At 40.8% G+C, this 12,898-nt stretch overlaps 1 protein-coding gene across 6 annotated transcripts in view; it reads right to left on the bottom strand.

Annotated features, from left to right (window-relative positions):
- PBRM1 (polybromo 1) overlaps positions 1-12,898 on the bottom strand; it is a 196,262-nt gene that overhangs the window by 25,846 nt on the left and 157,518 nt on the right. For all 6 annotated transcript variants that reach the window (XM_058292596.2, XM_058292602.2, XM_058292600.2 and 3 more), the window contains 2 exons: positions 9,304-9,449; positions 7,230-7,387 (listed from right to left, as the gene is read on the bottom strand). In XM_058292596.2, coding sequence (XP_058148579.1) covers positions 7,230-7,387; positions 9,304-9,449 — 304 coding nt within the window. The remainder of the gene's footprint in view (positions 1-7,229; positions 7,388-9,303; positions 9,450-12,898) is intronic.

Genomic DNA, 12,898 nt, shown 5'->3' with positions numbered 1-12,898 from the left:
CTTCTCCCAGTCTCTGGCTTGTCTTTTTGTTCTCTTAACAGTATCTTTCATAGAACAGAAGTTTTTAATTTTTTAAAAAAATTTGTCTTTAAAAATTTTTTAATTTAATTTTTAAATTTCTCCCCACCCCTTCATTGTTTGCACTTGCTATGCACTGTGTCTTTAGGAGGCACTAGGAACTGAACCAGGCCACCTCCATTCCCTGCTTTGTTTGGTCTCTCATTATGTTTTTTCTTGTGTCTCTTGTTGCATCAGCTTGCCGTGCCAGCCTGTCATGTCAGCTTGCTGTCTACTTGTTTTTTTCTTTAGGAGGCATTAGGAACCTCTGCTCCCTGCTTTATTGCGTCTCTATGTTTTCCTTCTTGTATCTTGTTGAGTCATATTGTTTTACCAGCTTGCTGCGCTTGCCATCATCTTTAGGAGGCACCAGGAACTGAACCATGGACCTCTCATGCAGTAGGTGGGAGCTCAGTTGCCTAAGTGACATCTACTTCCCAAGTTTTAAATTTTAATGGAGTCCAACTGATTAATTTTCTCCTTCACCGAATATGCCTTTGGTACTGTATCTAAAAAGTCATTGCCAAACCCAATGTCACCTAAATTTTCTCCTATGTTATATTCTAGAAGTTTTGTAGTTTTGCATTTTACATTTAGGTTTATGATCTAATTTGAGTTAAGCTTTGTGAAAGTGTAAGTTGTGTGTGCACATTTTTTTTTTTTTTGCATATGGATGTTTAATCATTCCAGCTCCATATGTTGAAGACTATATTTTCTCCACTGAATTGCCTTTGCTCTTTTGTCAAAGCTCAGTTGATTATAGGTATGTGGGTCTATTTCTGGGTTCTTTATTCTGTTCTGTTGGTCTATTCTTTCATCAACCCCATGGTCTATCCTTGTAGCTTCACAGTAGGTCTTGAAGTCAGGTAGTATAAATCCTCCAACTTCTGATTTTCCACATAAACTTTAGAATCAGTTAGCCAATATGCACAAAATAACTTGCTGGGATTTTGATTGGGATTGCATTGTGAAGAACTAACATTTTAATCATATTGAGTCATCATAACCATAAACATGAACTATCTCTCCATTTATTTAGGTCTTGTTTGATTTCTTTCATCAGTTTTTTGCAGTTTTCCTCATAAGGATCTTGTACGTATTTTGTTAGATGTTACATACATATATATATATATATTTTTTAAAGATTTATTTATTTCTCTCCCCTTCCCCTCCCCCACCCCAGTTGTCTGTTCTCTGTCTCTATTTGCTGTGTCTTCTTTGTCCGCTTCTGTTGTTGTCAGTGGCAAGGGAATGTGTGTTTCTTTTTGTTGCGTCATCTTATGTCAGCTCTCCGTGTGTGCGGCTCCATTCTTGGGCAGGCTGCACTTTCTTTCCCGCTGGGCGGCTCTCCTTATGGGATGCACTCCTTGCACATGGGGCTCCCCTATGCGGGGGACACCCCTGTGTGGCAGGGCACTCCTTGCGCACATCAGCACTGTGCATGGGCCAGCTCCACACGGGTCAAGGAGGCCTGGGGTTTGAACTGCGGACACCTCCCATGTGGTAGATGGATGCCCTAACCACTGGGCCAAGTCTGCCGCTCTACATATATTTTTTAGCACTAATATAAATGTTATTGTTTTTAATTTCACAGTTCAAATGTTTATTGCTAGTACAGATGAAAGCAATTCACTTTTGTTTATTACCCTGTATCCTGCAACCTGCTATAAATTCAATTTTTTAATAGCTTACTTGATGATCTTGATATTTTCAGTTGTTAATTCTAACAATTTTTCTGAACATCTCTCAGATTTTCTATGTACCTAACATTTTTGCAGTAACTGATACTTTCATTTTTCCTTTTTAATCCTTAACCCTTTTGTTTTTCTTGCCTTACAAAAAATAGCTTTTAAGTTAAAGAAGCATTTAAAAAACCTACTGTAAAGAAAACAACAGAACCTGCAAATAAATTAGGAATTGGCATGTTTTAGCCCAGGTTCCTGAAAGTTTTAACATCCAAGTACCTGGCATGGCGGTGCTCTATGCTGGGTATGGGCATGTTGATTTTCAAAAGCAACTTCTTCAACTCTGTGGCCATTTGATAACCGCCAAAGTTATTGAAGACAAATCTCCAACAGAATTGAACAAAAGAGCATATATATAATAGGAAATTAGTAGTCTCTTAAGTAAAGTATGCTCACTCAGTTTACATCAGAGAAGACGATACAAAAATTATAGCTTACCTAATAATCTATCTTCTTTTTTGGTTCATAGACAAATGCCAGAAGATTTTACATTCAACAGTGGTTATAGTAAACACGATGAGATTATAAATCCTTTAAAGCTAACATTTGAAATTACTACTCTTTATAGAGAAATTAATATTAAAAACATCTGCCTCCTTCTATTTAAAGATCAATATACAGAAGCAGATGTGGCTTAAACAATTGGCTCCCATCTACCATATAGGAGGTCCAGGGCCTCCTGGTGAAGGCAAGCTGGCCTGTGTGGTGAGCTGGCCTACATGGAAAGCTGGCCTGCATGGAGTGCTGCCCCATGCAAGAGTGCTGCCCTGCATAGGAGTGCAGCCCGGTGCAGGAGTGCTGGCCCATGAGGAGACCTGGTACAGCAAGACGAAGCAACAAAAAGAGACACAGAGAAGAGATTAAAAAAAAAGACTCAGAAGATCAGGGAGCTGAAGTGGTGCAGGAGAATGATCATCTCTCTCCCACTCCAGAAGCTCCAAGGATTGGTTCCTGGAGCTACCTAATGAGAATATAAGCAGACACAGAAGAATACACAGCGAATGGACACAAAGAGCAGAAAATGGAGGGAGGGGGGAAAAACAAATTAAAAAAATAAATCTTAAAAAAAAAAATCAATATAAAACATAACAAAACCCACTTTCTTCCTGGAGGTTTCTTGAAATCCATAAGCTGGGTAAAACCTCATTTTGTGACACATTGTCTTTTAGAGTTTATCTTATGATGAAGTAACCATACGTCTGTCCACTGTATGCTTGCTGCTCTGCCTAATATTGTTGGTCCCCCTGTTCACTCTTGAAAACATACCAGTTAGTTAAAAACCAACCAACAATCCAAACATCAGCACAGGAGTAGAACTGAGAAGACCTAGGTATTAGTTCTGGCCTGCCTCTAAGGCAGTTATTTCACCTCTTGGAGAATACTAGCAGCCTTCTTACAGTGTCATGGTAAGATTTACATGAGTCTTTGGACATCAACTATAGAATGCACCTTCTAACAGGCACCTTTACAAATGAATTACTCCGAGTGATATCAGCAAAAACAGCAGAGTAGGAGGCTCTGATTTCCAGAGTGTTTTAGTTTCCCAGCTGCTAAAATAAATATAATGGGTTGGCTTAATAACAGGAATTTACTGGCTCATAGTTTCAGAGGCTAGAAGGCTTGCTTCCTCTTGGGATCAATATCTTCTGGCTGGCAATCTGGTCATGGCATTTTAATATTATTGATGAACTTCAAAAAGAAATACTGATTATATTTATAAACTGGTCTGTTCTTCTGGGCTTATGATACCCTTTGATTGTATTAAATTCAGAGGTTTCACTTTTACTTGATAAAATTAAGATTAGGGCTTTGATTCGGCCACATCAGTAGGATGTTGAGTCCCTGCCTCTTCAGTGGGCAGATATTCACACAGTAAATACATGGAGAAGGAGAAAACAGAGAGTTTAGTTTTGGACACTGGCGGCCTGGGGAGAGAGTCTAGTCATTCACCTGATAGTCTGCAGCTGAAGAGACCAGAGCCCTGAACAGCTGAGAAAGTCCAGGAAGAAATGAGCTCTGGGGAGAGAGACAAGCTTTATGCTAGCCTACAGCTGAGATAGGAAGAAGCTGGGACCATGGATCCTTAGGAGGAAGAGAAAGGCTGAACCTTTGCAGAGACCAGCAGCCATCTTACTCTAACAAGAGGCAACAGACTGATAAGGGAAGTAACTTACTCTATGGTCTTGTGATTATAAGCTTCTATCCCAAATAAACACCCTTTATAAAAGCCAACAGATTTCTGTTATTTTGCATGAGCACTCCTTTGGTTGACTAATACACTGGGGTTGCTTTTCCACCACACATCAATGTACATGGTGGCATTTTCTCCTTTCTCTTCCAGGTTCCACTGACTTCCAGCTTCTGGCTGTTCCCCATGGCTTCTCTCTCTATGTCAAATTTCCTTTGCTTATAAAGACTTCAGCCATATTGGATTAAGTTTCCCCTGCCATTCAGTTTGGGCACACTTTATTTAACTAATAACATCCTCAAGGTCCTATTTACAAATGGGGTCACACTCACAGGACCAGGGACCAGGTTGGACCTGAACATGCCTTTTGTGGGGGACATGAATCAACCCCCAAGAGAGTTACTACAATATAATATTTAAAATGTCCAGGGAAGCAGATTTGGCTCAACTGATAGAGTGTCTGCCTACCATATGGGAGGTCCAGGGCTCAAACCCAGGGCCTCCTGACCTGTGTGGTGAGCTGGCCCACGTGCAGTGCTGATGCATGCAAGGAGTGCCGTGCCATGCAGGGGTGCCCCTGCATAGGGGAGGCCCATGCACAAGGAGTGCGCCTCATGCGAAAAAAGCGCAGTCTGCCCAGGAGTGGCGCTGCACAAAGAGAGAGTTGACATAGAAAGATGACGCAACAAGAGACACAGATTCCTGGTGCCACTGACAAGAATGCAAGTGGACACAGAAGAACACACAACGGGGGCAGGGGGAGAGAAGGGGAGAGAAAAAAAAAATCTTAACAACAAAAATGTCCAGTTTTCCAAAAAAATTATAAGGCACGCAAAGAAATAAAGTACTATGGCCCATTCATAGAAAAAGAAATGAAAAGAACTGTCTGTAAGGAACTGTCTCTTGGATTTACTAGACAAAGAATTTAAGTAAACTGTCTTATATAAACAAAAAGAGCTAACGGAAACATGGACAAAGAACTAACGGTAACCAGGAAAACTCTGCCTCACCAAATAAATAATAGAAAAATGAACAAAGTCTAAGAGATGTATGGAACACTACCAAGTGTACCAATATTCACATAATGTGAGTACCAGAAGAAGGGAGAGAGAAAAGGGCAGAAAGAATGTTTGGAAAGATAGTGGCCAAGAACTTTCCAAATTTGATGAAAGGTACATCGAAGAAGCTTTTCTATACATCCAAGAAATGCAATGAACTCGAAATAGGATAAATTCAGAAAGATCACACTGAGACACATTATAATCAAACTATCAAAAGACAATGATAAAGAATCTTGAAATCACTAAGAGAAGTGACTCATCATATACAAACAACTCTCAATAAGAATAGCCTGTTTCTCATCAGAAACCATGGAAGGAGAGAAGGCAGTGGGATGACACATATTTTAGAGTACTGAAAAAAACAAAATGCATAAAACTGTCAAGCAAAAAGAAAAAAAGTTTTTTTAATGAAAAAAGTCAAGAATTCCATATTCAGCAAAACTATCCTTCAAAGATTAAGAAATTAAGACATTCTCAGATAAAAGATGAGTGAGAGATATGTTGCTAACAGACCTGCTCTACAAAAAATGCTAAAGTGAGTTCTTCAGGCTGAAATAAAAAGGCGCTAGATAGTTACTTGAAGCCATAAGGAGAAATAAAAGAACACTGGTAAAGGTAACTACATAAACAAATATAAAAGCCAGTATTATTTACTGTTGGTTTGTACTCCTTTTTCCCTACACGATTTAAAGGATAAAGGCATAAAACAATTATTATAAATCTATATTAACAGGCACACAAAGTACAAAGATATAATTTGTGACAACAACAACATAAAGAGGGAGGGATGGAGCTGTATAGGAGCAGAGACTTTGTATACTATTGAAGCTGAGTTGGTATTAATTCAAACTAAGACTGTCATAAATTTGTTAATTATCATCTCCAACCACTGTGAAAAATGTAAAGCGTGGCTGGCGTAAGTAAGCTAGCAGAGTTAACTCGGAGCCAGAAGAAACACAACAGCTGAAAATGATGGCAAGATATGAAGCAGAGAACTAGACTGGAGAAGTGGAATGCTGGATGAGTCCTACCAGGATGATTCAATAGAAACAGCCATGAGTCTTTCACATATTTTAACAGGAACAATAGAAATACTAGGAATACCAAAAGAGACTGTAAGTCTCTTAACTGCTCCTGCCTCCTTTTTCTTACAACAGTCTTCATACAGCAGCTGTAGTGATTCCTCTAATGGGTATGTTGGCTCACATCACCACTCTTCTTAAACCACTCCCAAGACTCAATCTGGATCTCACTTGAAACTCAATCTAAGATCTCTGCGTTGTCTATAAGGCTTACCATGATCAGGTACCTAGCCATCTGGCCTTCTTTCTTAAACATGACTAGACATTGTCTTAAGGGCTTTGCATTTGGTGTCTGCTGTGCCTAAACTGGAGTAAAACCCCAGCTACCTGACAGGTTCTCCAATTTACTTCCTTCTACTCACATTTCACCTATCAGAGGCTTTTGTTATCCACATTACCTCAAAGATGACCCTCTATACCCACATTACTCTTACTCCTTTTTTAAAGATTTATTTATTTATTTCTCCCCCCCCACCCCAGTTGACTGTTTTCTGTGTCCATTTTGCTATGTGTTCTTTTTGTCCACCTCTGTTTTTGTCAGCAGCAAGGGAATCTGTCTTTCTTTTTGTTGTGTCATCTTTTGCTGTGTCAGCTCTCTGTGTGTGTGGTACCATTCCTGGGCAGGCTGAACTTTCTTTTGCGCTGGGCAGCTCTCCTTACGGGGCGCACTCCTTGCGCATGGGGCTCCCCTACGTGGGGGGCACCCGTGTTGCATGGCACTCCTTGCACGCATCAGCACTGCGCATGGGCCAGCTCCACATGGGTCAAGGAGACCCGGGGTTTGAACCACGGATCTCCCATGTGGTAGACGGACGCCCTAACCACTGGGCCGAGTCTGCTTCCCACTCTCTTACTCCTTACTCCACATTATTTTCATTTCATAGCCCTTATTGTCACCTGAGGTTCTATATATTCACTTTTTATTTATTTAAATATTCATTTAAAAATATACATTCTGCCCCAACATAAGCTCTAAGAGAGCAAAGACATTGCTCTGCTCACCGCTGTATGCTTAGCACCTAGAACTATGCCTGGCACAGAAACATTCAATTTTTGTGGAAAGAATGTGATCAAATGAAGAGATGTAAATACTTACCCAGAATACATGTCATTGGGCAGGTTTCCTCCAGATTACTCAGAAACACTTCTTTTTTATAGAACATTTTTGTAGGTTCGTGTTCTGTCTCTTCAGGGTGAATGAAGATTGGACCATAAAAATATGCGGCTCCATCTCGGACCCATACCTTTTCAATTCTGGGGGGCGAGAGGAAAAATTTCATTAGAACAGAATTCTGTTATGTTTCACTCTTGAAAGATTAATCTAACAAAATTACATTAACCAAAAACTTAATGACATGTAACATTTAGAGGAGTTTCACAGTTTCGCTGGCTGTTTTGGTAACGGGAAACTTTCTGGATTTTTAACCTCTTTTAAGCACCTGAGAAGATACTTGGAAAAAGAGAAATGAACATTTCTCATTTAAGGAGAAAATATTTAAACATAATACCAAGGCATAAAACATAATATTGTTTTAGCTGACTTCCTGGCTTTCTTCCTGAAGTGCTCATGAAGAAAACTGAACTTAGTGTCTATCACTGGAGCATGAGCAGATAAATCACACAAATCATCAGTATTTGGGGTCACATGAGTGGCAGACATTCCTTTCAGGCAGTGGTTCCTGACCTGTTGAAGGTCATGATCTAGTACCCTTACCCCTTGAGAATCTGATGAAAGCCAGATACTATCTCCCAGAAACAAAAATTAAAATTTGACTAATATGTGCCAGATACTGTACTATTTTTCAAAAGTACCTCATAAAAGCTGATATTATTATCCTCATTTTCTTGTGGTTCCTGACAATGAAATACCATCCTTATTTCAGTTAACGGCAACTCTATCCTTTCAGTTCCTCAGATCAACATAGAGGTCATCCTTGACTCCTTTTCCTCTATCTCTTTGTCTCTTTCTCTCTCTCTCAAATCCCATATCCCATCCATCAGGAATCCTACTGACCTTCACCCTCTTTGCAACCCCCCTGCTCTGAGCCACTATCCTTTTTGTCTGGATTACTGCAATAGTCTCCTAGCAGATCTCCTTGTTTCAACCCTGCAGCCTTTACATTCTATTCTCAACAACCAGCAGACAGAGTAATTCTATTAAGACCTAAGTCAGATGTCACTTCTGTGTTCAAGAATCCAATGGTACACCATTTAACTCAGTAAAAGCCCACGGCCCTACAATGGCCTCTGAGGCCTTAGGTGATCTGCACTTGACCCGATTGTTGTCTTTCTGACCTCACCTCTTATCTAATTCACATCATTCACTCCCTTAGTAATATCAGTTGCTTCTGCTGGTTTGAACAGGCCAGGCATGCCCCTGTCTCAGGCCTTTACATTAACTATTCCCTCTGCCTAGAACCCTCTCTCTCCAAATATACATGACTCATTCACTCAGTTTCTTGAAATGTTGGTCAATTGTCAAGGTTCTCAGTGAGGCCTATACAGATCACCCACTTTACAGATTTGTGCCTTCCTGCTTTGACAATGTCATTCTGATCCCCCTTACCCTGCTGTAAGTTTTCCATAGCATGTCATGATCTAATATACTATACAATTTACTTATTCGTAATGTTTACTGTTTGTCTCCCCGGTAGAACAAAGCTTCATGGTACTAGGCATATTTGTCTTTTTTATTCACTTGGGTATCCCCCAGGGCCTGGCAAACAATAGGCATAATAGGCATAATAAATACCTAATGAATGATGAACAAATAGGATGAGGAAACTGAAGCTCATAAAGGTAAATCTTTTACCTAAGGACAGGAAACTAACAGAAGTGGGATTTAAACCAAGATCTACTGGAAGACTCTGAGCATGTGGAACAGTGAGCCCTGACACTGTCTTAAGGAAGTGCTATTTCAGATTTAAGCTAAAAGTTAACCAAGTGAAGCGTACAGGGAGTTTTCTGAGCTGAGTTCAGTAAATGGCAGGAGAAGAGGGGAAAAGAGCTTGGGGAAAGAATTTAAAGAAGGAAGTATGGCTGGAGGTAAAAGGTAAAAGGAAGTGAAAGGAGGGGAAGGACTTTTTGCCTTCATCCTAAGAGTGATGAATTTGTACTAGCTCCAAATCTCTCAGACCCAACCTCATCTTCCTTACTTCAGTGGCACTCACCTGCCCACGCGAGGACGCACCAGGCCATGGGATTTGATAAAGACACAGTCACCAACCTTAAGCCACATGTCATTGTAACGGAGTTGCTCAAAGTAATGGCAACCTGGTTCACCATTGGACATTTCCACAGGGACATCTTCTTTCTCCTGTGGTAAAGGAAACAGGTAAAGAAAGGCAACTGACAATGCAGAAGTAGAAAGAGGTTAAAAAAAAAAAGAAAAAAAGAAAAGCTACTTCACATTGAAAGAAAAGGAAATACATAAATAGAAGATTTGATGAAAGTAGGAAATCAAAAGATTAGGCTCTTGAAATCAAGCTAAGTCTTATCAAGTATGGTATCCATTTAAAATTTCTCATTAATTTTCAGAAAATAATGTTACTTCAGGTTGTCTGTTCTCTGTGTCTATTTGCTGCATCTTCTTTGTCCGCTTCTGTTGTTGTCAGCGGCACGGGAATCTGTGTTTCTTTTTGCTGCGTCCTCTTGCTGTGCCAGCTCTCTGTGTGTGCGGCACATTCCTGGGCAGGCTGCACTTTCTTTCGCGCTGGGCGGCTCTCCTTACGGCATGCACTCCTTGTGCGTGGGGCTCCCCTACGTGGGGGACACCCTTCGTGGCACTGCACATGGGCCAGCTCCACACGGGTCACGGAGGTTTGAACCGTGGACCTCCCATGTGGTAGACGGATGCCCTAACCACTAGGCCAAGTCTGCCACCCAACATTTAATTTTTTACTGAATCTTCCTACTTGGGAATATTTTAAACTTCAAACTTAAAAAAAAATTATCTGCTTTAGAATGTCCAAATAATTTCTTTTACGTTCTGATCTTCATGGTTTAAAATGTGATCTTGAAATGGTCTTCTAGGAAAGGTTTTAAAAATGAAAGAGGTCCTACATATATGCTGCATGAGGGACACTTTAAGAAATGGAAATTATAAATAAAATAACTCCATGAGATTAAGAATGTTTTTTTCTTGCAGAAATGGGTTATGTTCTAAAGTTACTCTTCAAAAATGTTCCTGTATTGACTTGTCCTGGCCATGCTATTTCAATAAAGATATGTGACAGACAACTGAAAGTTCATATATAGCAAGGATTCTGGCAGCTTATAAATACTAGATGATAACTCTGATTTCCATGTTACCTTCCATTGATATTGCTCCTCCTTTTCTTAAAATTAAGGTTTCTATGATTCCCAGACATACTGGTAAAATGTAAAACATGTCATATTCTTTCTCAAGCTCTCTTTCTCTTACAACACTGTTAGAAAATGAAAATGGGTATTTTTTTCCCTAAGACATTAAGAACTCAAGTATTTTCCAGTTTTTACATTAACAAGAGTTTTAAAAAACTTTCTTGACTATACATCAAAACAGTATATTCGTTGTAAATAATTCAAACATTAGAACATAAATAGGCGGCAGACTTAGCCCTGTGGTTAGGGCATCCATCTACCACATGGGAGGTCTGCGGTTCAAACTCCGGGCCTCCTTGACCATGTGGAGCTGGCCCATGCACAGTGCTGATGCGCGCAAGGAGTGCCCTGCCACGCAAGGGTGTCCCCTGCGTAGGGGAGCCCCACGCGCAAGGAATACACCCCATAAGGAGAGCCGCCCAGCGCCAAAGAAAGTGCAGCCTGCCCAGGAATGGTGCTGCACACACGGAGAGCTGACAGAACAAGATGACGCAACAAAAAGAAACACAGATTCCCATGCCGCTGACAACAGAAGCAGACAAAGACGACACAGCAAATAGACACAGAGAACAAACAACCGGGGTGGGGGGAAAGGGGAGAGAGAATTAAATAAATATTAAAAAAAAAAAAAAAAAGAACATAAATAACTTTAAAACCAAAAGTCTTCTGTGTTCCCACCCCCAGAGATAACCACTTGGTTTGCATTCTATCATATTCTTATGTATAAACAAAGTTCTAAAAATGAGATCACATGCTTTTTTGCAACTTGATTATCTTTTTATCCATATTTCCTAGAAAAAATTTCATGTCATTAAATATAGATCTACTTTATGTTCCATCGGCTGCACAGTACTGCATTATATGGATGTATGGCAACTTATTCAATGTCTACTCATGATATTGGTATTTTGGTTGGGTAAGGGAGATGTATTTACAAACAGCATGGATATCACCCACTTGTGGAGAATTCTGGTGTACCTGTTTGAGTACTTTTGTTGGGGCACTTTTTTTGTAAGTTTTATTTATTTCTCTCCCTCACCCCGTTGTCTGCTCTCAGTGTCCATTCTCTGTGTATTCTTTCTGTTTCTGCTTGTATTCTCATTAGGTGGCTCTGGGAACTGATCCTGGGACCTTCCGGAGTGGGAGTGAGGCGATCATTCTCTTGCATCACCTCAACTCCCTGTTCTGCTACATCTTCTTTTTTTTCCCCAAAGATTTATTTTTATTTATTTCTCTCCCCTTCCCCCTATTGTTTGCTCTGTGTGTCCATTAGCTGTGTGTTCTTCTGCATCTGCTTGCATTATCAGAAACTGTATCTCTTTTTTGTTGAGTCATCTTGTTGCAGCTCTCCGTGTGTGCAGTGCCACTCCTGGGTGGGCTGCGTATTTTTTCACACAGGGCAGCTCTCCTTGCAGGGCAAATTTCTTATGCGGGGATGCCTGTGTGTGGCATAGTACTCCTTGGTTGCGGCAGCACTGTGCATGGGACAGCTTACCACACAGGTCAAGAGGCCCTGGGTATTGAACCCTGGACCCTCCATAGGGTAGGCAGACACTCTATCAGTTGAGTCACATCCGCTTCCCTGCTACATCTTCTTATTGTCTCTCCTCTGTGTCTTGTTGTGTCATCTTGCTGTGCCACCTCTCTGAGTTGGCTGGCACTCCTTCACGGAGTGACACTCCTGCATGGGCCAGCACTGCATGTGGGCCAGATAACACACGGGCCAGTTTGCCTTCACCAGGAGGCCCTGGGCATCAAACCCTGGACCTCTTATATGGTAAACGGAAGCCCAACTGCTTGAGCCATATCCATTTCCTAGAGCACATTCTTTGACATTAAACTGTGGGGTGAAGGGGAATACCACGCTCAGGAGATAAGAGTGTGCTGTCCCACATCAGGATGCATGTATCCTGGAGTCTTTGGAATGCTTGCCAATCTGTTAGGCATTGTAAAAACTGTTAGAGAGGTTAGCTAACACATTTTCCTATGTTTTCTGGCAGACTTCTTTCTGAAAATTATATTGATGGAATATCTATCTAAAGTCTTAGGAAAGTCAAGACAAGTACTGTAACTATCAACTAATTTCTTTGACCTATTAATATAGTGAAATTGAGGCAGGCTAGTTTAGGGAATGAAAAGATGAATCTGGGACCTGGCAGAAAACCATGGCTATGAAACACGTGGCCATAGGAACCATCCCTGAGAGAAAGACCCCACAAGATGGCTACTGGAAAAAGCTCATGAAAATTCCCCATTTGGAGCAGGATTTTGTCTGGGATCAAGGTAAAGCCCGGGATATTCTCAAAGGGACTTGCAATTACCTCCCACCCCCTGGGGGAATCAGCAGGTGGGGCAACCAATCAATACTGCAAACAGCTGAGACTCCTCCCCCAATCATTAATA

The sequence above is a fragment of the Dasypus novemcinctus genome, unplaced genomic scaffold (assembly GCF_030445035.2).
Source record: "Dasypus novemcinctus isolate mDasNov1 unplaced genomic scaffold, mDasNov1.1.hap2 scaffold_157, whole genome shotgun sequence".
In the NCBI taxonomy this organism is placed as follows: Eukaryota; Metazoa; Chordata; class Mammalia; order Cingulata; family Dasypodidae; genus Dasypus; species Dasypus novemcinctus.
Note: the sequence above shows the minus strand (reverse complement) of the source record. Positions and strands in the feature narration are given on the sequence as shown.